The 26,797-nt window shown below is 37.4% G+C and overlaps 1 protein-coding gene across 11 annotated transcripts in view; it reads right to left on the bottom strand.

Moving 5' to 3' along the window:
• Window positions 1-2,987: 2,987 nt before the first annotated feature.
• Window positions 2,988-26,797, bottom strand: part of CHD9 (chromodomain helicase DNA binding protein 9) — a 94,662-nt gene continuing 70,852 nt past the window's right edge. For 6 of the 11 annotated variants that reach the window (XM_074583122.1, XM_074583121.1, XM_074583132.1 and 3 more), the window contains 20 exons: window positions 26,520-26,630; window positions 25,634-25,830; window positions 24,751-24,950; window positions 24,131-24,290; window positions 23,151-23,240; window positions 22,010-22,113; window positions 21,770-21,887; window positions 21,030-21,087; window positions 20,689-20,731; window positions 20,309-20,528; window positions 19,974-20,176; window positions 18,793-19,701; window positions 16,526-16,689; window positions 14,495-14,767; window positions 13,495-13,663; window positions 12,296-12,435; window positions 11,628-11,849; window positions 10,685-10,813; window positions 8,545-8,649; window positions 2,988-6,433 (listed from right to left, as the gene is read on the bottom strand). In XM_074583122.1, coding sequence (XP_074439223.1) covers window positions 5,570-6,433; window positions 8,545-8,649; window positions 10,685-10,813; window positions 11,628-11,849; window positions 12,296-12,435; window positions 13,495-13,663; window positions 14,495-14,767; window positions 16,526-16,689; window positions 18,793-19,701; window positions 19,974-20,176; window positions 20,309-20,528; window positions 20,689-20,731; window positions 21,030-21,087; window positions 21,770-21,887; window positions 22,010-22,113; window positions 23,151-23,240; window positions 24,131-24,290; window positions 24,751-24,950; window positions 25,634-25,830; window positions 26,520-26,630 — 4,479 coding nt within the window. In that variant the 3' untranslated portion in view covers window positions 2,988-5,569. The remainder of the gene's footprint in view (window positions 6,434-8,544; window positions 8,650-10,684; window positions 10,814-11,627; window positions 11,850-12,295; window positions 12,436-13,494; window positions 13,664-14,494; window positions 14,768-16,525; window positions 16,690-18,792; window positions 19,702-19,973; window positions 20,177-20,308; window positions 20,529-20,688; window positions 20,732-21,029; window positions 21,088-21,769; window positions 21,888-22,009; window positions 22,114-23,150; window positions 23,241-24,130; window positions 24,291-24,750; window positions 24,951-25,633; window positions 25,831-26,519; window positions 26,631-26,797) is intronic. The other 5 variants (XM_074583124.1, XM_074583130.1, XM_074583126.1 and 2 more) reach the window with 4 other exon arrangements.

Genomic DNA, 26,797 nt, shown 5'->3' with positions numbered 1-26,797 from the left:
ACTAGTAACATTTCAGATAACAAGAGCTTCAGGGGAAAAAAAAGAAATGTCCAGAAGAGAGGATCTGGCTAACCTGAGCTGTGTTCCAGGACATGACTATGCATTTTCTACCCAGCAGTGAGAGCACCAGATGGCAGCAAAGAGATGGCAGTACTCAGAGCATCAAAGAGCTTCAGGCACACATATTTCAGCAGCACACACTTATTTAGGGACTAGGGGTTAGAAACGCTGCCGTACAGGAGCAAAAAGCCAAGCTCCTACCACGTGCTTGGAGAAGCTGAACAGAGATCAAACACCATAAGGCAGAGGAGCTGACACAACAGTTCCCAAATCAAAAGCAGCTTGAGGACATGCTATCAATTTTGGAGAGCACTGGCAAAAAAAGAGAGATGACGACACTGTATCTGACATTAGGATCCCAAGAATTTCCCAAGCCAGCCTCCCTTATACACAGAAAAGACTGTGAAAGGGTCAGGCACAAGAGATCTTACCTGGAACACTAATGAGAATTTGCACTGAGTCTCGTTCACAGCTGGAGCAGACAAGAAGCATGAAAAAAAGTCCTCATTTTGCAGAATAAGTTTACGACAGGATCTTGTGAATGGCACTTTCCTTCCTTCCCTTGTGTGTGAGTGCCTGAGAGGAGGCAGTGTTAAAAAAAAAAATAAAAATCATAGCCTTAATCTGGGTAATTTGAAAATGTCTCCTTTTAAGTCGAGAAATGCTAGAGTTTGATTAATATCAAGTAGTTTGGGCTTATTTAAAAGGAATCTGAATGTTAGCTAGATAGAGTATAAAATATTCTAAATTGAAGCTAAAATTTAAATTATGTAAGTCAAAGTGTTTTGGGGTCATAAATATTCTGAATGGAGATGCTTACCTGGATGTACTTCTCCATTTTAAGACTTCAGCCCACCCTATTTTGTGGACAATTTTCCTTAATTCTTTGTATTGATTTCTCAGTGAACAGAGTTCCTAAAATGCTGGGTTAAAAGCTGAAATAAAACAATCAAAACATTGTTTATAATTTCTGGCAGGCTGGAATGTTTGGCAATAATGAACGATGTAATTTACTGACACCACCGGAGTTATAAGGCATTTCAACATCCTTCCTCTGTGTATATTGTCAATATTTTCAAAGACTTATCTCACGTGTACTTAATTACTAAAAGCTAGAAAAGTTTTTCTCCAAAAAGAACAGTTTTTCTCAGGGAAGTGTTAACTGAAACTTACTTTTGTCATCAGAGACACTTAACCATCAGAAGTCCTTGCTGTATCTTTTAACACAAAAATTTCATTTTACAAATCGTTAAGTTAAAACTAGTGGAGATTTTCTTACTGTTTAGTTATGGAAAGCTATTATCTTTATTTCCCTTTACTCTACATGTATCAAAGAAACAACAGCATCTGCTATTATCTTTATTTTCCTTTACTCTAAATGTGTCAAAGAAACAACAGCGCTTGCCTTTATAACTTTAGGCCCATTCAGATAAGCCAGGAGAGTTATTTTGTAAACTCCCGTAGCTACGCAAGTATAATCAGTCTCCTCCATAGACACAAGCATAAACCCGATGTCCCAACAACGTACGGATGTAAAATTTGAGGTGTTGCTCAACTACAGCAGTGTAAGTGCCACATTACACTGATACAGCTTGCTTATGAAGATAATTATAGGTGTAATAGAACTAGCACAGAAACTCTTTATACAACTAAACGTTAGTAACTTTCACGTCACAAATAACTTCATATAATGCTACGCTGCAGATCCCTTTAAATTAACCACGTACACCAGGCACACTACAGCTTAAATGCAGGCACTAAAAAGTAAACATTCATTTTGGTGGTGCCTCACTACTGTCATACAGAGTAATAAATGAAAAATAGATTACTAAATAACATGGCAGTGATAATTTTCTCAGAGAGAATATACAATAGAACAGGAATTTGCCTGGGACACCTTGTTAATAGTATCATCTAATCACCATATCCAGATACTGTTTCAAAAAAGTTTAAAGGAGTGCAAGAAATTTAACACCAATATTGTGCCGAGATCATGTGTTCCTTGGAAATAGTCTCATTGAAAAATAAAATAGATCTAGTTATGTTTTAATTTACAGACTGGATTGCAAAATTACACAATTTTTCTCTCCCTCCTCCCACCCCCTTTTCTTTTTCTTTTTTAAAATTTTGACAGTTTGACAATAGACCTGATCAAAATAAATTTAAAAAATACTATTAGGGATTCTGCAAGGCTTCAAAGGAAAAAAGAAACAGAGGAAAACATGAGAACAGAGCATTTTTATCACCTGTGCACAGATTTGAGGAAGCAGCAGCTCTGAACGGATGATCAGGATCTGAAGACAAAATTCAGACTGGAAGAAATAAGAAGACACCACTGAGTCATTCAAGTGCAATGACAAGTTAAAACATGGTGGCACCTGACAACCAGGAGACAACTCGCACTGGGGAGAAATTTCCGTGCCCTGGGTGAAATATATGAAAAATAGCAATAGTAAGTGCTGCGTACATAATTAAAAGATTTAGTTAACACAGAAAGTAATGCAGGATTTTAAAAACAAGATTCAAAAGGTACTCCACTGCCAACATGCTTACCCTCGAACATTAGATGCATCATTGTTTGAAATTAAGTCAATTTTTGGACCAGACCCTAACTCCTTTCTAACCATAGCTACTGAAGCACTGGAAGAACAGCGTATTTTGTTTGCAAGACAACAGAATTACAGGAAATGGATTCCCAGAAAAATTATACAACAGTAAAGCACGGCCTTTGGTGGGGGGGTATGTGGTGTGCATGTGTTATATCCTTGGCTTGAATTTTACTGTTTTTTTTTTGTTTGTTTTTTAAGGTCTTAATAATAATTTCAGGTTTAGAGCTTAACACTGAAACTTAACTTTTGCTGCTGAAAGATAAATGTTTAATCCTTACGCAGACAGCATTATTTTCACATACTGAGGCCGACATCATGGGTAGTCAAAGAATATGTTTAATAAAAAATAATTAAACTTCCATTTGCTCTATAGAACATCATAGAAAGTAATTCAATAAATTACAAATGACTTTTTAAGACGCTTGTTCAACTACAGAAAGCAAATTCAGACTACACAGAACACAACTGGCAAATATTGCAAATGTCCAAAAAAAACCTGGACTAAGACTTGGATCATGAAGCCTGAAACAAGGGATAGAAATACAAGGCAATAACAGCTAAGGTTCTTTTAGTAACTACCAACACACACTTTATCATCACCTTGGATATCCTTTTAACTTCAGTATTAGTGTAATTCTACTGAGGTTTCCTTATAACCCTTAACTTTATACAACCGTATTTGCATATAGTTTAGCTGATAGTGGGACATTTTTTCCCCTTCTGGTTCAAACTGATTAGAAATAAACCCAATATTTTATGTTCAAGTCTACACCAGCCTTCATTACTTGCAACTGTAATTGCCTTACTACATAGAAAGAATCACTAGAATGGTAACCAAACTCACTTGACCATAATTAGGAAAATACTTTATTTCATAAATCTGATATAAATTAGGTTTTAGCCACAAGATTTAGGATTTGTTTTGTGGGGTAAGGGTGGGAAGTGATGGTATTGTTGACATACTCCATCAGCAAACTAAGTTAATAACTGTTTGTTAAACTTTGGCTATTTCATAGATGCATCCTAGTTAAATAAAAGTGCTATATTACAAAGGGCAAAATATTAAATATGAAATACTTTTTCTTTTTCATCATGAAGAATTGCTACCCCCTTCTCTTGGCAGTTTTTAATTTTCACTATTGCTAAGACACTGCATGAAGGGCCAAAAATCAGAATACTATTTGGGAAAATACGTAACCAGCACAATCCAAATGGTACTTGTATAATTGTGTAATTACATGTAATACTGCTTCTAATCATGGGGCTAGTTATTTTGCACATAGAAACTTATATTTCATTGGTAAAGTTCTTGATAAAAAACAACACAGTTGTTTTACTGTACAAGCAAGCAACAGAACTATATCAAAATATACAGTTTTTGTTTTTTATTTTTAAATTTATCCCTTTGTAAAGCTTTTTCAATGACTTCCACTAGTACCTGTACCTATTTTCTCTTAACACTTGCCTATTCTGGGACTGCAAATGATGTAACCAAGGTCAACCGAAGTCTCAGTCAGTTCAGAACGTCCGTAGATGTGAATCTGGGCCTCAACTGTGTCAGAGTAATAGCAGCTTAAGAAGGAGGTGGAATCGTATCACAGATCAAATCTTAGACAGATTTTATATAGTAAAGGGTTCTAAGGATTTGGACTTAGATGTCTCATGCCCTGTTATTGTGGTTTCTAGACATAAGTTGTCTTCCTTACTATTCAAAGTGCTTTTTCTTTAGTGGGTAACTCAGCATAATATATGAAGTGATATCCCAATAATGATTTTGGGCAATATTTAATATTTAGTCAGATTTAAATCTGCAGAGAAGTTTAAACTCAAAAGGAGTTCAAAACTATCTATACTTTATTTACCATTTTTAACTGGTAACTCCAGGAGGTTTTATGACATAAAACACAAATAGAAATTTACACAAACAAAGCAAACAAACAATTTTTACATGAAGTATGCAGTGTTGAAAGGTCTTTTCAGTGGCACTTTATGACAGTTTGCCTCTTCTGAGTCTTGGGGAAACTACTCCTCATTCTGGGACTTTGAATTCTGCAGAGGGAGCCCAAAACTTTGCAAGGTGTAAACTAAATAGATCTATGTGGTGCCAAGTAGCATGAGATAAGACAGTTTTTGCTTTAATTTCCCCTTACTGCTGTCAAAGAAAACAGTTGTAATAAGGGGGGAAAAAACCCCAACAGTCATATCTCAAATAACTCAGATTTTAACATGATATACAGGATGTCTTTAGAAAACAAAACAAAACCTGAAAACAAGTAATAGAAACCAATGTAAACTTCCTAAACTAACTCAGCTGAGGTAACAGGTAGCCAGTTTAATTGGCTGATTGGGAAAAATTTATCTTCTTTTAAACACACTTGTACCTGAATTGGAAACAGCAGTGCATCACAACACTAGAGCATTTTCATGTAATTAAAGCAATGGATGGTGATGTAGATTCTACAGCTTTCATGACATTCATTAGCTGCCCAAATTATTGCTGAGTTTTGATCTGTAAATTATAAGTGTCAAGGAGGCTGTAAAACTATATTCAAATTAAATCAATAATATGCATAAAGTATTCTGTGTTCACTGCAAATATATTAAATATACAGCTCTTACTTGAGCATTATTTTCATAAAATTAACCCCCCAACAAAATTATAATGCCTTTTGTTGTAATTTTACACCATTGTGTATTTGATAGTACATACAAGTTCAGAAACTTATGAACTTCAAGAAATATTACATGCAAAACGTCTCTGAAAGCAGTTTGCACTTCTAAACAAATACTGAAATGTTCGGTCAGTAAATCATTGATGCACTCAACACTGGGTTATTTACAATGAAATAATTAAAGAATAAATTCAAAATCAGTTTATAATTTAAGTGCAGAGTCTGGGGTCAGTCTTCATCGCTAGAATCTGAATCCTCAGATGAAGACGATGTACTATCAGATCCAGATGAAGCGTCTGCTTTCTCTGAACCCTCATCTGTGCTGTTTTCGTTGTGAGAGCTTGGCTCTGTTCCCCCTTTGTCTTCCTGATCTCTAGCCCTAGAATTTTCCTCCTTTTCTTCTGTGGGCTTGGCTGAGCCTGTGTCATTGCTTTCACTGTTCTGTACATCAAAAATATTAGACTGAGACAAAGCTGGGATATGAAGATTAAGGCCTGGAGTGAGAAGCATCCCTGGGTAAAGTATGTTGGACAAAAGTAATGGGTTAAGAGAGAGAGGATTGGCAGCTGCAGCAGCAGAGGATGTTGAAGGAGAACTTGAAACAGAGTTTTCACCACCAGTATCTGTATTTTGCTCTTCTGTCCTTTCTTTCTTTATATCCGCCTCCTTTGAATCGCTTCCCTTTTTTTCCTCTGAAATAGATTCTGTAGACTTTGCTAGAAGTCCTCCCATGCCCAGCAGGTTTGGTAATCCAGCCATCCCCGACAGCAGCATGGGGAACATGGCAGCCATGTTCTTTGCTTCTCCTCCAGCAGTTAAGCCAGCTGGCATTCCCATCAACCCTGCCGTTACTTGCAGCGACTGCAGGTTTTGCAGGTTTTGTTGTAAGGCCTGAAGACTAGGCAGATCCACCCCTGGAAGCAATCCGTTAGCTAGCAGGGGGTTAACCGATACGCTCGCAGCAGTGGCAGCTGCTGCAGCTGCTGTTGCCTTCGCAGTCTCACTTTTGGGGCGCCTTCCTCTCCGGCTTACTTCTTCCCGCACAACAGGTCCAGTGAGAATACGGTCAAACATACCTTCTGGGAGAAACCCCTGCAAGAGACACAGTGGGTATTTATAGTATTTTGAGAAGTTAAAGATGGAAAAGTAAAAGCAAACAAAAGACCCAAGCCTACAGTAACAGTGTTGAAAATCATTGTGGTGTGCTAGCAGAGCAGCTCCATCTCCAGACAACTCAGGGGATCTGTGGTGACTCTGTGCTACCACATCTCAAACGTCTAAAGGCTCATTTCCACAGTGAGGGCTACACAGGTTACCTTCTCAGACCCTCTGCTAACTCATCCTTAGAGGTTTGTTTGCCGATCAAGCCAAATATAGCTAATCATAGGAGCAATCTCAATTTAGGATCTAGAACAGCTTTGCTTTGCAACGTTACCACATTCCAATTATTTGACAGTTTAATTAAAAAAATCAGTTACTCAATCCAAAATAAAATATAAATGTGTGATTGCACACAGACCAACAATCTCCAAGCCTTTTTTTTTGTTGTCAGATGTCCTCATACTTCACCTCATCCATAAACTTTAAGAATAAACAGTAAAGGCTCAAGTTCAATTAAAAGGAAAGTCAGAGCACTTCTTAGAGCTTGCATGTTATTACTTCACCTCTGTAAACCCTCCTACCTAAAGATGAAGAAAGAATTGCAACAGACACTAATATTATTCTCTTTGAAATGCACAGTCTTGAAAATTCCTCTTAAAAATGGCAATCGTAAGATCAACTACTACTCACCTCCATACTAAACCAGCCTGTTTTTCCCCAGCAAATATCTCTAATTTAAACTAGCCTAGTAAAAATACAGGAATTCAGAACTCATGCTCTATTCTTCTGTCCTGTGGATCGCTACTGAATTCTAGAAGTAATTCTGCAACTATTTATACCTTTATTCACTGCAGTCTAATCCCGTTCCTAGTTACCTATTTTTCTACCAGAATGCCCCACAAGGATACTGGAAAGACTGGCATTTAGAACTTCACAGAAAGATTACAAGTTCTGTTGATAGTGAACTAGAAAAAAAAATTAACTTGGTCATTTCTTTGCCAGAGGCTGAAGGTGTAGCGTAACTACAATACAATTCTGACAAGTTACAGTAGGTGAGGAAATAGACTTCGCAATAATATTGACTAAACCATCTTCACTTCTGTTAGGCACGGGGAATGGAAGACTAACTGGGTTACCCAGAAACCATTCTTTATTATACAACACAACTTTCTCAAGTTTAGAAAGTTGTTCTCTTCAAGGTAAACAGGGAATGAACTGGGAACCATATACCATACTTGACCCACTGACACTTAAAAGGAAAGAGAGACCAGCTATGTAATAGTTCCCATAATGAAAATGCGTACCTGCTGTTTTGTTGGAATTGTGGACAAAGTCTATCAAAAAACCCTTTCTTCTTTTAAATTGAACCAACTACAAACCTCAAACAAAACAAAGCCTCAAGCTCACTGAATGCATCTTGCTAGTAGTAAGAAGCTGGCTCAGGAGTACTAGGGAACGTAGCAGTAGTCTTATCACTGACTTTGTTGTAATCCATACAGAAGGAATACATCAGCAACAGTGATGCTGTACTGCAGACCTACTCCCAAAAATATATTAATCTTGTTCCCTCCACTGGAATCTCAACACTAGTTTTTAGCTAAAAACAAGACCTCTTAGAAAACAGAAATTCTAAGTAGTATAAAATAGTTATATTAAGACTTGATTTACATTTTGATTGAGGATAGTAATTTCTTAAAGGTGCACACTGTAAGTAAATTAATTAAAAAGTAAAATAAATATTTAAAATTATATTCCTAACCGTAGCTTTAAATTTAAGAAAGTATTCTGTGTGCTAACACCTTTTCTAAAAACCTTCAAGGCTACACTTTGAGATGAAAAAGTCACAGTATTATAGCACCTTCAACCAAATCTCTAATTTGGGGTTGCCAACCACTGTCCCTCCCTCCTACTCCCAGCTGTGCCAGCAAACCAGTTTAGGGAACTGAGCAGGCAGAAAAAAAGCTAACATTGACTCACGTTCTTGTTTAACATAATACCAGAAATGAAAAGCAGCCTTTTGGCATGCCTTTTTTTTCCTGTTTGCCTTGGTTTTTTTTAAGATACATTTTGCGCCACGGTTATCTCATTCTGCAAATACTCACAGACTGTTTTACAACTTCTCCCCATTCAGGAGCCACTCCATACTCTGGATTTTCTTTCAAGAACCTGCATAAATCCTTCAGAGGGGGAGCAAATGCACCCCCCACCTGAGAAGCAGAAGATACAAGTCAGGAAACACTTCTCATTCGATAAAAAAAAAAAAAAAGGCAACATTCATACCTGACACGGTTTCATTTCTGCCTTTTACATAAAACAATGCAATTAAAGTCTCACTTTAAATTACCAATGAGTATTATAGAGCTTTTGACTGATACCCAGTGGTGTATGCGAGATAGTCTTGATTTCTTCTACATTTACTAAACTCAAACTCATCTATTAAACTCATATTTTGCAACTTCAATATTTGGCATTCCTATTTACATTACTATCAGAGTTTATTTAGACATGCAGTGAATGGAAGAGCAACCACACAAATGGAGAACAGCGGTCCAAGTATTAACAAGAAGGTTGTAATTACAATCTCGTTAAACTTTCCCTTTATCCAATACATCACTCCTATTCTATCATTTCAGCCAACTTCTAAAATTACTTCTATTAAGAGGCTCTGCTTCTCTTGTGAAATTATTTCTTGTATTTTTTTCATGTGAAAAAGGCCAAGTTAAGATTGTTAGACAGCCATGTCCTAATAGAATTATATATGCAGCAAAGTAAGCTTTCAAATTAATCAGAAGTATTATTCAGATTCAGAAAGAAGAAATGGTAAAAAGAAGAAAGGAAAAAAAATTCCAGTTTCTGCTCAACTTTCTCTATAAACTGCAACTTAAACTCACACTTTCTAGGCTACTTTTCGTCCCCTCACCCCCTGCTACTAAATGTGTAACTGAACTGAAAAAGAAAATGAGACAAATGAGAAGGTGACGACAGGTTATAAATGGGAAAACTGAGAGTCTCAACTATGGTGTGGAAATTTATTAGCAAAAAAAAAAGCCATCATGAAAACACAGGCTTTTATGGCAAGCACAGACCGCCCCTTGATCATCAACTTGGCAAAGATTCCTCAGGGCACGGCTTTCTGAGAGCAGCCAAGGATGTGTTTTCAGGAGACCAGCAGCCGTACAAGTTCCTCTTTAGAGCTGCTGTCTCAATGCACTGAAGAGATTAAAGACTCAAGTTCTGCCTCACTCTCCTCTGCAGATGCAAAAAGCTTCTGACCTTAATATAGCAGCATAAAAAAAAAGAAAAATAAATCTACCTGCTTTCCTTGCAACTGCTCTCTAACAAAAAGAAAAGCTGCAGTATCACAAGAGAAAACGCTCCATACATTGATGCAAAGACTCCCACTGGACTCCAGCTCTGCTAGTACACTGACACTCAAAGACACTATCCCACACATCTGTCCAAATTTGTTCAATAAACTGCACTGATGTTCTGCATGCTTTCCTCAAATATTGCCTTTTAGCCTTCCCCAAAGCCTAGTGAAATGCATTATCCCTTTTCATAAGCTTCGATCACTTGTCCAAAACCTTGCATTCAACACCTGTCTCCCATCTTCCACTGCTGGGATTTTACACAAGAATTCCCCTTCTACTTTTGTTCCCCTGTTACACTACTGTTTAACCTGGCAATGAGATTTACAATGGATATATACTGGTGAACCAAAAAGGTCAGATGCCAGAGATAACTGAAAAACAGAAAAAAGTAAAATAATTCTGTTATTTTGCAAGAGCAAAATAACAGGATTTAAGCAATTTGAATTTAAGCAATTCCAATGGACAAATTTCCATGCAGAATGCACTACCAATATAATCATGTCAAAAGTCATAACGAAAAGATGGACACAAAGTTTAAAATTTGTGAGAAAGTTGCTCTGATCAGAACAACATACATTTTAGTGGCCATGCCTCTATATTAGTCAATGGCATTAATGTTGCCTTACAGAGCGTTCAGTTCTATCTGAACATGAACCACTGGGTAAGTTTCTAGCCATATCTTACATATTGTCATAGTTGTAAAAACGTTTACTAGAAGATTGTCACTGACTTTCTTGCTCTGTGCCAAAACCTTAAAACAAAACCCTTTCATCTGTACACAGTATTTCAAGCAAGTGTAATATTAGAGGTTCTTCATTTCAGGTAACTTTTTACTTGGGGAACATCAGAACAGGAACAGAAATACGAATACCTTTCTCGCATTTCTTCTATTTATGAGCTGGACACGTTCTTCACCCGTCAAACTATTAACATCCAGTTTATTTGGGTTTCGACAACGGTGTCTTTTTTGTTTGGGCCTCCCATCGTGCAGCTGCATCCTCTGTTATAAAGGAATTTAAAAGCCTTTCTGATATAACTTTTTTAGAAATTATAAGATATCTGTGCATTCTCTTGAGTCTGGCATTCATCTGAAGCCATCTTTGATTTCAGAAATATTTTAGTAACAATACTAATTTACTAGTCACAGTGATTTAATAAGAAGCCCGGCAGACAGCACTAAATCCTCTCTCTGATGCCTCTAACCATTGCTTTGTTTTAATAATTTTTCAGTTTTCAACAGTACTTTAACTTTGAGGAACGCTGCTACTGTTTTGTATTATAACATCTTTAGGGAGAAGTAAGGTTGTTATTCCAGATGTCATAAATGACATTTTCTTACGTTCTGTTCAACACTAACACATCTCAAATTCAGAGGTAAAATGAGAACATTGTACCCACACGAACATCACTACCATAGCACCGTAACGTGGGTATGAGGTACATCCTACACTAAAATCTTTAATCCTCTTGCACATCGCTAAATATGCCGTTACACATTTTCAGCTCCCACCATCACTATCATGGTAATATGAGTTTTCTTATCTTCGACAGTTTTTCTAGTCCTAGGTGAAACTAGACAAAGATCAAATGTCTTTGTTTAGCATTGCTTTTCTTAGCAACTGCATTTGTGAGGGAAAAGCAAGGCTTGCGGAGCTCAAATTACATAAAAAGAAACAGACATTTTCTTTTTGCTAAACAAAATAGAAGAACACAGAAAGGATAATTCCATGTAACATCAAACACAAATTCAAATACAACAAATTATGAGAAACGTTTTACTGTTTAGCTAAACCAGAGCTGAAACGAATACTCACAGGAATACAAGCTCCTGAATCTTCCACATATCCAGGATGTTCTTTAAGCCACCTTTCTAAATCTTTTCTTTTGGGGGCATCATCCCCTGCAAGCCTCGTTCCATCTTTGAGGTTAATAACAGGAACCGGACTCTCTGCATCAAGCATGCCCTGGGACTGTGTGTAAGTGAGCGCTGGGTTTATTCCTGCAGCAGCTTGACAGGAGTTGATACCTGGATTAACCTGGAGAAATTAAAAACACTTGACTCAGTTCTCCATAGAAAACAAACCATCACAATCACTCCAGTGAAGGCTGCAGTCCTGCGGATCATTATGCACACACTCAAGGACTCAGTGAGATTACTCATGCCAGGAAAGGATGACAGACAATGTTGCTAGGTAAATATCAAGTTTTTAATAATACATTGTTATTTACAGTTCATCAAAACTAGAATTAAACTTACTTTTTAAAAATAGTTATCAATATTGAATATATCTAATATTTAGTAAAACTCCACCAGTTCTCGTTTGTGTAGTCATAAACTGGCAGTGAACAATTTCAGAAAAAACCCAACCCAACAGTTTTGAGTAATAAAGTTTTTGTTGTATGTTGACAGCTGGTCATGCTCAGTTAAGAGATTAACAGTAATTTAGACCTCATTTTTGGAAATAAAATCAAGTCTACTTACATGATTAGGCTGTTTATTTCGATTTATAAAGAGGACATCAACTCCCTCCACATTCTTCCTTCTTCCTCTTCTCTTTTTGACTACAGGCTGACTGTCAACTATGACTCCATTGGCACTGGCTGTTAAGTGACTGGAAGTACCTAATTAATGATGCAACGAAATCAGTGTCAGATGCTCGAGCTGTTTGCAACAAGAAACATGTTTGAGTAAAAAAAGGAAATAAAGTGACTTGTAACAGTGTAAGCGCACCTAATTTCTACATGTAATATCTAACAGAAATTGCCTGTTGTTTTACGACTGTTTAACACACTATTAGTATAAGGCTGTGAAAAGCCACTCCACTACAAAAGTTTCCTTTTACTGTCCCCTACACCCTCCAAATGCATCTCTACAAGGAGGAGAGCTGTCGAAAACTGCTGACATCACACACACTCAGAGGCAGACAAGCCCTGAACAAATGTTTATAACAAGACGTTAATGGTATGTCGCAAAAGAACAAGAACGTATAAAATGCAAGTGAAGGGTAGTAATTTTGAAAGGCAAAGTTTTCATCTGCGTATGTGTGCAATCTCAATGACTTACAGTCAAAAGCTGGCCTAAATCAAGCACCCAATTCTAATAATTTCAAATATTTTAATCCAAATTTTACCTGCTTGCTTTAGACTCATTTTTATTTGTCACCTACTGTTATTTTTTATGAAAATAAGCTATATTTTTTTTTTTTGCTATAAGCCAAAAACTGGCTCTAAACTATTGTCCTCCACTGTTTCTTTACATGAGACAGAGGAAATATGAAGAGTGCAAATGGACACAGGCATAAATCTGTGACTATTCATTGATGTTTGCTTACAAACTAGCCACAGTAAGTTCTGATTTCAACTGATTACTGTCAGTGTAGAGCAATGAGCTTTATGATCATTAAAATCTTGTGGGGGCATTTATGATGTATAATGGCATCTTTCTAATAAACGAACATTACAGTAACTGGCTCTGAGAGAGAGTATTCATGTGGCCCAACCTCATGCCTCAACCTAGGTGCCCAGTTTGCCGAACACACTGGGGAGAATTCCTCCAGACTACAGTTTAGAACAAATTATATTGCAAACGCCTCTGTCCACTGCTTCTACACGGAGATCAACAGAACACCACAGAAAATACAACTTAATACCAAACCTTAAGCCCTCTGACATTTTATGTACCTGATTCAGGAAGTGATTTTGGGAAGTTGACAAGGCTGGTTTCTGAAGCGCTCTGGAGCTCACGTAGCCGAGCCAGGTATTGCTGCTGTCCCAATGCACCTTCCTCGCTTTCAAATGGCCTTTTCTGAGACAGTCCCTGCTTCTGAAAAGTCAATTTCAAACCACCTTCCTGTTAAATAAATGCCAGGGTTAGAAGAGTCTCTTCTGAAGCAGAAATGACTACTTGATAATCAGGATTCTCACATACAAACAGTTACTCCAGAAAGAGTTGAGGAAGAATGAAAACATTTTATTAGACCTTAAAACAAGTCTTACTTCTCCTCCAGGTAAAAACCAAATCCGAACGGAGATTTCATGGAATTGCTTCTATGAATATGAATGTTAAATTAGCTGTCTTAACTGAAAAATCCAACAGTGAACAGCTGTCTACCTCCCGAATCCAATCCTGAAGAAATGCCAAACCCAATTACAAGAGGAAATTTTCATACATGTTTCTGTGCTACAAACAGGTCTCAAACTACAGGTAAAATGTTTGAAGCTTCTAGCCTGCATTTAAACTGGGTATCGACCTATAGCCTTCTAAAGGCCATGAAGTGCTTGCCGGATAGGACATGCTGAAATGTTTATAAACAGCCAAACAACAGAAATACTGTTTAATACTTTTTACTACCCAGATTTCTTAGAAACAGCAGAAAACAGGCTGTCTGAGGAAGTGCCAGAACAGCAAAATTTCAATTCAGAGAGCGAAATAACAATGATTCCTTCCAGTGGCTTATGCAAATAAATAATAATTAGAAAAAACAAAACAAAACAAAAAAAAAACCAAAAACCAAAACCCAAACCAAACTCCCAAACACTTAATGCCCAGAAGCAGCAGACCCAAATACCCACAAACAAGTGTGTGAAGGAAGTGAGAGTGAGAGCAGGCAGCCACTTGCAGGTAAAGCATGCCGCACACCGCAATCGCAATCAGGTCCTAGGGCAATAAAAATAAACATACGTCATTGATTTTCACTGTAAACTCCTTTTCTCGTACATGCTTCTTCACCTTTGACATCTGTGGTGATTGATCATACTCTTCTTTAACACCTGCGAGAGGGGGTGTTGGTGCGCTGGGCTCAGTGTAATCTGCAGCTGCACCTGGGCTATCCAGAAGTTTGGTTGTGTAGAAAGATGCCACCGTATTGCTGTCGTAGCTCCTTCGGGCAGAAGGCCATTTCCCTTTCAACACTGTTTGACAAATACTGTCAAGTCGATTAATCATAACTCGATCCTAAAAAAAACAGAGAAAATATTTTTGTAAGAGTAATGCTTACCAACACTGTACACATAAAATTTATGTAGTATCTTCTAATTGTAAAATCACTGGACTTAAAAGATGTCTAAGTTCCTGGACTTGTACTGATTCCCTGTAAAAGTTTGTGAAAGCCGACTCTGTACTTATTTTCATCACCTGTAAACAAAACACATTCTCTCACTGATTTTTGAGGAAAGATATGGTAACTACTGAAGTAGTATTTGTAGGTCTGGCTTTGTCTCCTTGGTAGCAGGGTCTGAACCAGTGAGCAGCACCTTAACGTATCTGGCAAGCAGCATTTACTAAATCAAATCTAGAGGCTTTTATTCACATCTCGCTTTAGCTTTTGAAACCGTATTATTCCTCACTCACATTCTTTAGACACCAAACACAGATCTGACTTCACACACCTGCATAATACATAGATCTGGAGTCCAATAAACTCAGCTAAGTATGTATAGCCTCCAGAAACTACCAAGTTTTCTGATAATTTCAGAGTGCAGTTACTCGTCAAGTAAAAAATGTGAACTCTAAAATTACCTGTTCTGTAAGCAAACATTTTTTTGCCAAGTTCAAGACCGTCCCCTATATTTACAAAAAGTCTGGTTTTGTACACTCTGAATGCCATTTTTCACAATCTGCCAAGCACCTGTGACATGAAGGTTATGCTCCCTTTCTCAAAAATCAATGTTCAAAAACTATGAAAAGTAGTATTTAGGTTAAAAATGCACCTTCCAGGAGCAAACATAACAACAACTAAAAGCTGAAGTTCAGATCCTACATCTGTTCTCCCTGTTTCATCACTCTTTTTGTCTCCTGTGTTGCCTTTTTCAGACTTTTCTCAACTGCTTGACCTTGAAACTTTTCCTTCATTACAAGCTTGTGATCTGGCTCTGAATTTCAAGCTGATTTGCAACTCAGGCCTGCTCCACAGGAGGAGATTTTGAAATTATGGGGGGGGTTTATTAAAACGTCAGTGTGTACTTTTTTGTGTTAATACAGCATATGCCTAGCAACACACTAAACATGCTAAAATTTCTTTGCTTCACCTTAGTTAAGCTAGTGATTGCAAGTGTAAGAACCTGCTCTGTGGTCTTCCAAGCTGTGTCAGACATAGAAATGCAGACATGTCTAAAGAGCTTAAAAATATTCAGTATGTATTTCAAACATGAGGAATTCCCAGTCACTTGGTGTTATTACCTTTTCAAAACATACTTTAGAATTTCACTAACTCACATATGGAATCACGTAGTTAAATTTTAACACAAAGATTGTATTAAACCAGTGCTTCGGCCAGCCTATACTTTAACATGACTTAGGATTTCACAATGTAGCTGAAGGAGTCCTACTACTATTAAGAATTTTTTTTTCTAATATTTGGCTTAACTGATTTCTTGATCTGTTTCATTTTTTATGTTCTTTTGAACTACTCTAAACTGTTCCTCTCACAGATTTAAGATCATCTAAATACCTGATAAATCATCTCATCTTCATCTTAAATATGCTTTCTTTAAAGTTCTGTTTCCTGTGTGAATGTTCTCTCTTTCACAGCTACAGTTATGCAACTGATGTATAAAATGCTTTGTCATAATTTTACTATAATTTACCACGAACAAAATTCTGATTTTTCCAAGATCTCACCACAACTCAGTTTTGACATATTTTATCGAACACTAACGTCACAGTCCACCTTCCCCTACAACTTTGCTCTTCAAAGCAGTATTAGAAACTTGCCTTTGGCCAGTAGGATGCAGCCAACATGTATCCACCTTGCAGGAGATAACTGGAATTTGGTGTCCCATTGTTCATCTGGAAACTGTCCTGTGTCTCATCTTGTGTTGTGCTCAGAGAGGCTACGCTCTCCTCATCATACGCTTTTATATGCGGGGTTCCTTCTGCTAAATAAAACCACTAATATCATTTGATTGTCGTAAAGAAGTTATTAAACACTCATTGTAAGAGGTTCAGGTGAACAGAATACACAGAACAATGTTCAGAGAAAGTCCAAACACAAAGTTAAACTGAAGAATTCATCTTTTAGTTTTTTCAGGATGACTGCTGATCCTTTTTTAGCCATGTAAACGCCACACATATTCCTGTTAATATTTCAACAGCTTAACACTTCAAACATTTAGCTATTTCAAATCAGAGTAATTTGATAGACAGTCCTTACTTATTTTAACATATTTCCTCTGTAAACCAACATGCACTAAAATACAGAATTAAGTTGAAATGAAAGGTGTCTATCACCAGAACATGGCGTATCTGCTGGGACACTACTTTTAAAAGCCACCCCATTTTATTTACTGGATGGAATGCTGGATGTTCCATGCCATGAACATGTGCATCTGCATTGTTTATTTTTTTAAATTTTAATCACAGACGATTTTCTCTTTCTTGTATCTCCCTCCTCACTATTTTGCTTTTGCCTCCACCCATACAACAACGTAAGTTTCACTATGACATGGGGAAACACTCTGAAACTTAAAAGGTGCTTCCTGAAAAGGTAAATACTACATCAGCACAACCAGTAAGAGCATTGAGGGACGATTCCACAGAATTCAGATTTGTCCTTAAAAATAGCTATGCGTCAAGTCATCTCATACAATTTAGCTCTCCCTTAAAAAATATTTCAAATGTGAAAAGTATGCCAACATACATGATCATTGTGCAACATATGAAATAAAACCCGGACTTAAAATGCAGATGAAATTAACAGAATTTTCCAGCATTTACCAATCTCTTCAAGACCAACACCAAGTTACAGCAAAACAGCCACAAAAAGAAAGGCTGATTGACAAGATTTTGCAATCTGAGGATGGCACAATTACTTGCCTAAACAGACTGAGCTGGCAGAAAACAAGCCTAATATTTGGACTTGTACCACATGTTACAGTATCCACCATCTAGATATAAATATTTATGTCATGTAAGCATTCCTTTTCTCTCGCTGTTTTAGTGTTTGCATACAACCCTTTCCTCTGAAAATGCCCTTCCACTGCTACAGGCAGCAGCATCTTAATCATTTTCTTTAAGTTAATTTTCTTTTACTTGCCCAGTAATAATTTTCCAGTAAATTACTCCTATAGTTTCCATTTGTCATTTCCACAGACAAGAGGATTCCTCTGATTAACACAATGCCTTTTTCCCCAAGGTATTGGGAAAAAAAAAATTAGCTTATTTGCTGCTTGTAAGCCGAGCGCCTAACTTCATTCTCTTCCTTTTTCTGTTAGCATTTGTTATCACACAGTAAAGAAACTTTTTCACATTCTGAATTTCAGCAGGGCAAGACTAGGGGATACTTCAGGGTATCAAAATAAGGAATGTGTTAAATAATGCTTGGTTGGTTGATTAAAAAAAAAAAATTACATCACACTTCCCCTGATCAGAGGTTTTTGCTTCTACTTTGAAGCTTTCAAAAGCGTGTCTGTTTTGTTTGGTCCTACGCTCTGTGATCACCTCCGTCTTTTCTAAGTAGGAACATATTTTTAAGCATTCGAAAATTTTCAGTGCAAGTACACTGCTTGGCCAGCTCCAGCTGAGAAAAAAAAGCAGCTTACATTATGCTATGGCTCGGGCAGAAGGAAGCTTGCATGAAAACACAATGAGGAAGGTACAAAGACAGGTGAGCAAGAGTGGAAAAAACAAACAGGGAAACCAAAAGAATGTATTTAGGAAGAAAAAGAAACAGCAGGAGGAAATACACACACAATATATTTCCATAAAACACTGGCCATTCAACTCTCCTCCCACACGTAAACCACATGCACAGGAAGCTCGCGTAGGGAAAGGCAACAAATCCTAACTGCCTCATCCAAGGCACTGATAAGATGCAACGAAAATGCTGTATCTGAAATTCTTCCAACTTACTTGAAGAATCAAGCAAATATGTTTTGAGTGTACTTTTGTGGGATTTAATACCCTTTTTTAGACATTTTTTCATTAAGAATAAACTTGTTCAGTTTAGGAGTTATAGAGCAGAAATAAGACTACACACATACCACGTTTTTGTGCCTCCTCTTCATCACTATCACTCTCTTCAGATGATGATGACGACGACGACGACGATGATGAGGATGAAGAGGAGGATGAAGAAGATGCTGAAGAACAAGATGAAGATGATGAAGAGCTAGAGCCTGATCGAGAGTGTGAACAAGATGAGGAAGATGAAGAGGATGAAGAAGATGACCTGGAAGAACAGGATGATCTATCTGAGTCAGAATCTGAGTCAGAGCTAGAGTCAGACCCCCTTTTGCTGACTCTCTGTTTTTTGGAAGCTGGGTTTGGAGTTAGAGGCTCTGTCCTTGCTGCCACCATGCGCCTGTCTGTTTCAGTCTTCATGCTAGGCTTGTGGTCTGTATTTTGTATTGGTGTGCCATTTTTGGGACTCAAAGGTTCAGATTTCATTATTGTCTGTGTCTCCTCTGTAGACATAGATTCCTCTTCAGAAGACTGAGGGTCCTCTTTCAGGTTTTCATTTTTAGCTTTTGTGTCCTCAAAAGCATTCATTTTAGCATCTGACAATCTTGACTGAGGTGTAAGAGGAGAAGCAGCTAATGCCATCTGGTACTGATGCAAGAGTGGAGTAGAAGTCCTTGAGAGTGCCACTTTATTTTGATTATAGTTCCTCTGGGCAGACATAAACGAGAGTTCAGGATCACGAAGAATATGATAATCTGTCCTGCTGACTCCATGTTTAGCAGCTCCAATAAGTAAATCCCTGTCATGAGTCCCACACTCCCACCAGACAGGTAAGTCTGGGTTTGGCTGGCATAGTTTTAGTCGCTCAAACAACTGTGGGTGTCGAAGAGCCTGTTCTCGCACTTTCCTTAGGAGTTCAATGCGATACAACGTCCGAGAAGCACGCTCCTCTGTAATCGGCTGGATAAAGATGTTTGGGTCTACGAGTTCTGTATTAAAACAAAACAAAGATGAGAATCTGGCAAAAAACCACAAAACACAACCCACTGCAAATCAGTATCAGAAGTAGATGGCTTTAATCATTAATATGTATCTCCCCATTATAAGCTCTCAATTTTACACTTAACATGTTTCCTTGTTTCCTTCTCCCCCATTTTTATTTTGGAACACATGAAAGAAAAGCCTTTTCAAAGCCTTTTCAAGATAAGCACTGGCAACAGAAATTAAAGATTAAACTGAAAGTAAAAATATATACACCCACCTTCTTTTGAGGGGAGACGACAGACTCTCCGGCACATGGACATAAACGCATACAAGTACTTCTCTAAGCTCTCATCAGTTTTCTTATGCAGCCTAGCCATCGCTCGAAATTTGGTCCAATCAAATCTGCCCCTTTCAGGATCAAACACCACTCCAAATGTGGACACAACTCTGTAAAAGTCAGCTTCTTCTCTTCTCGTCCACCTTCATCAGCAAGAAAAAAAATGGGAAATTCTGTCGTTTTCATCACTATTTCACACAGCGAGCAATTATTATTTCTTCAGTATTTATGATGTAAGAATGCATGGAAAATGTGTATTTGCACGCTGCACATACCTTTGCTGTCTTTCAATCTTAGCAGCCATCTTTGGATTTAGAGCCGCTTCTTCATATGGAGGCTGCATCATACTAGTTTGTATTGGGAATGCTGGCGGGATCTGCTGGGCCTGCCTATTTTTACTTGTTCGTTGATAAGCTGTTATTAAGCGGCGAAGACGTGTTGTTAAGGCAGACTGAGTGGGCCAATAGATTTTGTCTCCTTCCATCATTTGTCCATCTATATTAAAACAAAGTCAGAGGAAAATAAAGTAGTTAATCATCGCTGGTGCTGATAGTTCTACACTAGGCAATCTAAATACACTTTAGCTAAAAGTCAGGAGAAGGAAACAGTTCAAAATAGATTGAATTGGCTCAGATTTGAAGTTTTATGTATTTACCTCCATCTGCTATTACTAGATCACCTGGGGATGAAACATCATCCTGTAGAAAAACAGAAGTGAATCAAAATTAAAAACGCAGCCCTCTTGATTTGCAATTTATGAATATGACAAAGAACAAGAGTAACATATATTTTGGACAAACGGCCAACAAGGCATGCAACAGAATTATATAACAATTCCCTCCCGCTCCCCGCCACCCACACAACTGCAGAAACACACAGCATAAGTTCTATCAATTTAGAGAAATACAGAACAATGTAATGGCTTGCTCAATGAAAAGGTGGAAGTATTATATTCTAAGTGTGTTAAAAGGAGCTATTAATAGGTGCCTACTATACCTCTATGTCATCTTTAAACATTGCTGGTGCTGGTTTATATTCTGGATCTTCTACATCCCTGTTAAAATTTCAACACAAAAGAACCCATCTCAGTAATATTTCAGAAGTTCTTACACTCTTTTCAATTAAGCAAAACTCCTTTAAATTTAGATAGATATATTGTATTTAATTTTCTATTTGAAACCAGGAAAATATTTCATGGCTTGAATCCTGCCCCCCGCCTCCCCAGTTCATCATCTCATTCAGAGATGTTCTTTATGACCACAGCTGCTAACCTCACTGATGAAGTGATGAATAAAAGCGCTCTCCCTTTCAGCAATTACCAGTGATACTCAAATTGACCTACTGGGGTCACTGGTTAGCTACACAAGACTAATACGCCAACCTTACTGACCTGAAATCAAGTTTAATAGGTCTGTAGTACTCTGCCTCTGAAGGCTTTTGCACTTCAGTGTCTAAGTAATATTTCTGCTACAGCAACACAAGGTAGAGCCCTTGTTAACAACAAGTCGCTGCATTTTTCCTTTAACTTCCCAAATCCCAAACTTCAATGGTTCTGTTACACACTGTTCCTAACTCTTTTCCACTCTGTGGGAGTAAAAGCAAAGTAGTATTCTTCACAACAACGTCATCAAACTGGTATAAAACCAGTTAAGGAGAGAATAAAGTACAACACATAAATTCAGCCCCCTTTACTTTAAGGCCCCGAAACATTCATGCCCACTTTTAAGTGCTCATACCCATCAATATAATCGTTTGCTCTCTGTTCGGCAGCAACTGCTTTTTCATCTGGCTTGCCAACCCTCTCCAAGAAGCACAACGCTGGGTCTGCTCTGATGGTGTTGTATTTTTCATAACCTATAAAGGAAAAAAGGTAGCACAAATTCAAATTTCAGAGTAAGCTATAAAAAAAAAATTGAGCATAAGGTGTTTATATTGATGGGTGGGGACGTACATACGTAGTCATCCATGTTACTCACCATGTTTAAAAACGCCAATTAGAAGGGATTTATCTGCATCTGCATCCCACCACTCGGCAGGAACTTCAGAGTGATCTGGCTCAGGGACCCAAACATCAATTTCACTAAGGAGAATCACCAACAGCACACCAACATCAATAACATTCAGAGGAAGAAATAAACTTTTATTTTCTCTTTGTACATTTGTACTTTACATGGGATTTTTAAACTTCTCTCTTCAAGCACACATATACAACATTCCATATCCAGCAAACTAATTCAAATATTACTTTGAAGGTTTTAAAGAGTCTAGGATTGAAGTGTTTAATTTTTTAATGCACTTTGTTATTTAACAGCAAGTAACAATTAAAAAGTGGATGGTTAGGCTACTAAGTTATATAAGCCACACAATATAATATTGATTTATCATTCAGAATAATTTCTATAACCTAAAGAAACTGAGGCATGCAACTTTTCACCTCTGCATTCAGTAAGACCCTAAAAACAGCAATTCAAAACACCCGGACAGCTTCGTATTTTGTATTTGACAGAGACCAGTAACAGTGAAAGACTAGGAAAGCAGAACCAGCATACAATATTATTCTTCTCCCAGTAAACTCTGTCATTTTGTAGCAGTTTGTGCTTGCAAAACTTAGCAAACCAAGGATTATCTGCTTTTGTGTTTAATAGCATGAGATGGACTGTTCTTCCACAAACGTTTATAACAGCTTTCTGAATCAAATTAAAACTTTCTATCTGCCACAAGCTCCTATAGCAGTGAGTTCAAGAATTTCCAAACGGCAACACTTCCATTAAAAAACTGGAACATGCAGCACATAACCAAAAGTGTGCATAAAGAGGCAGGAAAACCACTGCCAATTAGAATGTAAAGTATAGAATTTTATCTTTCACTCACTTTTGTAGTCTATTTCACTTAAATAATTTTACTTTATCTAGCTAGACTCATAAATAGGAATCCGGACTTCCTCATGTCCAATTGGATACAAACTGTTTAGTAAACAGAGTAAACAAAAAATTTTTCTCACAGTCTAAGGATACAAATATTTGGTTTTAACTGTCTAATTTAGGTCTAGGAACATTTCTGAATTTTCATTTGATAGTTTACGTTTAAAATAAACAACAAAAAACCTCTTTAGTTCACCTGGAATCAATTCCATCAAACACCTTTTGGAATTCATTACCAATGACTTCTTGTTTTAAGTAATACAGCATCCTTACTCGAAGCAAGACCCTACACAAAGGAAAAAAAAAATGTTAGTACTCTAAATCTTTCAATAGTTGTGGGTGGGTTTGTTTTATCTTTTGTTATATCACAAAGCTTTGAAGTCTTTTTCCAAAAACATACTTCCTTCAGTTATAAAAGGAGATAACCTCCAACTCAGGTCACCTAACGCTTTTTATTGCGATCACTTTTACAGATTGTTTCATTGCAGAAATTCTTTCAAACCCCAAAGACCAGGACCAGCAGAACACTTCTCACTTGCTTCATAAAATACCGCTAAGAATAAACTGCTATTTCTCTTTTCCAACTTAGAAGATTCCCTTGGGGCTGACAATGAACATCTTTCACATCATCTTTTAATTCCTTCGCACTTAGAATTTGGTGCATGACTCCCCCAGTGGCTTCTACATGCTTTATCTCAATTCTTGACTGCAGCTGTATGAAGTTTTCAAGCACAAGTATGACAAGTTTTGCTACAGAAATATGATTTAGCTAAAACAAGCTCACTCATGGCTATGAACGAGCTTTCAACAAGCTAGTAGCTCAGGTGCCTAGAAAACACGCCAGGTAAACAGCATATAAGATTGAGGGGCAATGACTTTGGTGCTTTCAGTTTCTTTGCTGAACACTCCCAAACTCTGTAGTCCTTTGGCTGCTACAAGGTCCCCCAAAGATGCTAGCAACGTCTCTCTCTCTTTCTCTGTACAGACATAAACATACAGTTTCTTTAAAAATAACACCACAATTAATTGAAATGTGAAATACTTGGTTCACCTCCTAAAACACTGCAACCTATTTATTACAGTCAAGCTAACATCGTTAACACAATGAGGAATTAGAAGAAAAGAAAAATCTTTACATAAACACTGAAAGACATCCACACTTCAGCCACTGCTTACTTGTTGCAATGGTGTTTTATGTGCTTTTTGTATCCTTCATCTTGCAACAGATGTTCTGGATTGTATTTTCGAAGCCATTCTGCTTTGTGTATATCAAAAGTGCTAGCCTGGGTCTTCACTTTTTTTCCTTTTCTTCCTCTAGGCACAGGGGCCGATAAGCCTGTATAATTTAAAATATAACACAGTAACAGCAACAGGTAGGTATAGATCCCCGTGATACTTATAGTTCCCTGTGTCCTAGACCACTATTGTGACCTGCAGTGCAGAAAAAAATACTAGCAAAGCCTCTGGATGGGAGTATTTTCTTTCTTGTCTCTTAGAGCATCTCTGGAGTACATTTCACCAACCAAGGACATGGAAAGCATGTTGTCACCTACTATGAAACAGAACAGGTTCCTATGAACTGAAATGAAAAGCCAGCTTACACAGAGTATACCAATCCTTTTGGGTAAGCCATCAAGTACCAAACAAGGCAGAAATGACACTCCCTTTCCCATCAATTGAACCGCATATCTGGAATAAATTCCATTTATTTCAAGCAGGACTCATTCAGAGAGGATTTTTAACTGTTTTTATCCCAGTACCACAGGCATTTATCAGCAGAAACACTAAGTCCTTACCAAGGTGATTCTGTAACTCTCGTGTTTGCCCATCCTCTGTTGGGGTAATGAGATCCCATATAAAACTTTTTATTTTCTCATCCCCTCTGTAGTGAACAAGGCAATAGGCTAACAGAGCTCGGCAAATTATCTCCACGTCCTGTTCATTCAGCTGCCTCTTGAAGCGACCGTGTGACAGAATTTCTCTCCATCGACCCCACCTAGTCCAAAGCCAAACACAAATCAGCATTTCAAAGCAAACCACTTGCATAGCCTGTAGATTTCTGTTACAAAAGGGAGTTTCTCTGTAAAATATTTAGTTTTCCACTTTTTTCCTTCGCCTTAAATTACTGAGTGGAAATACAAAAGTAACATTTGCAACAAAACTACATCTGTTTAAAAAAGAGTTTAGAAGACAGAAGACCTAAGATTTTACTTCCAAATCAACACATCTAATTTAAGTATACTTAAAATAATTGGTTACATTTTCAGTTCCTATTTGGATGTCATCTAAGTGCAAGATGTTCTGCAGTTATGAACATCAAGTCACCTACCAAGCTTTTATTTCAGATATTTATTTATTTACAGTTTTGAGCCTGCCTGCAGCACTTACTGTAATGATTTTTAGAGACACTACTGTAGTGCCCATGTTAAATGTCATAATCTCCTTTGAAGAAAGGCTTTCACTTCTCTTCTTTAATATTTATTCAATCGTAAATTGTCAGAAAGATCTATACCAGGTGCACGATAAATTCACCTAAATTCATATTCTAAATAAATTCTATACATAAACACCAGGTTATTGCCAACATAGCTAAAAGTTATTTCACAAATACAATTTAACACATGGAAAAATACTATTTTTTTAGAAATTTCCTAGAATGAAGGAGGACATATACAATACCCATAGACCAGCAAGTTTTTTTCCACCCGAAAGCACTCTGTTCTTCCATATCCATTGGAACGGTCACAAGGCCTGCGGAGTTTTGGTTTGTCATCACCTTCGCTCTCCACCTCAGACAACTCGGCCAGCTCATCTTTTGTAGCACTAAAGGGCCGTGTTTGTTTCCTGATTCTTGGGGTATCAATAACCAGGCTGTTCTGCAAAATTTCGAACAAACCTTATCAGAGAAACAGTTGATAAGTTTTTCTGAAGTAGACAGCTTCAGTTCAGAAACAACGGTTTCTATCTAATGTCATTAATAGGTATTTTGTAAAGACATCACAGTAAATACCCATAAAGTAAAACATTTTGTGATATTTACGGCAACAAAAAACAGGTTTCATACCATGATGGCAGTACATTAGTTACAAACAATACTGAACACCTCGTCTGAGCTGAACACTTAGACAGACTACGCTGCAGTCTCTGTGAGTAAAAGCGGGCACTGAAACCTTTTTAGAACTGATCGCACAGGAATGTCTTCAGGTATAGGAGACAACTTCCAGTATTATAAAATTGCTGTAATTCTTAGTCAGCTATTTTGCAGATTCCAGCCGGGGATTTACAGACAGAGAAAGAGGGAACAATTACACACTATCAACCATTTCCATGTCTTCGACAAAAACCAAAGATCCCTAAACTCTTTTAGGAAAGCAGGAAGCTAGGAAATACTAAAGCTATCAGCAGGCTGATTACCCATGCGCAAACTAACCTGCACAAAAAGTCTGATTTGTTGAAATATTTATCAAAAAAGCACCAGAAATCCTACAGCTCGTATTTCAGAATTCAACAGCAAGCACATATTTGAAAACAAGTGCATTTAAAAAAAAAAAAAAAAAGTACTTACTCTACCACTGATAGCGTCTATATCTATTTCTGCTTTTTTGGCCCATTTCTGCCAGAAGTTGGGATCATCTAGTGAAATATCAGTCCTGTTTCCAGATGCAACAAAACTAGCCTGTAATAAATAAAACTAAATCTTACCAACATCATACATCAAAAGTTTGCAGATTTTGAATGCCTCAGTGCTGTGAAGACTGCATAACTTTATTTCATTAAAATCTCCCAAGCAGCTGTTAAGGACTTTCAGAAGTTACTTCCAGCGCCAAGCAACTCAAAAGTTCT

Source organism: Larus michahellis, chromosome 4, assembly GCF_964199755.1.
Source record: "Larus michahellis chromosome 4, bLarMic1.1, whole genome shotgun sequence".
Classification (NCBI taxonomy): Eukaryota; Metazoa; Chordata; class Aves; order Charadriiformes; family Laridae; genus Larus; species Larus michahellis.
The sequence above is the reverse complement of the archived record's forward strand: the minus strand, read 5'-3'. Positions and strand labels throughout refer to the sequence as shown.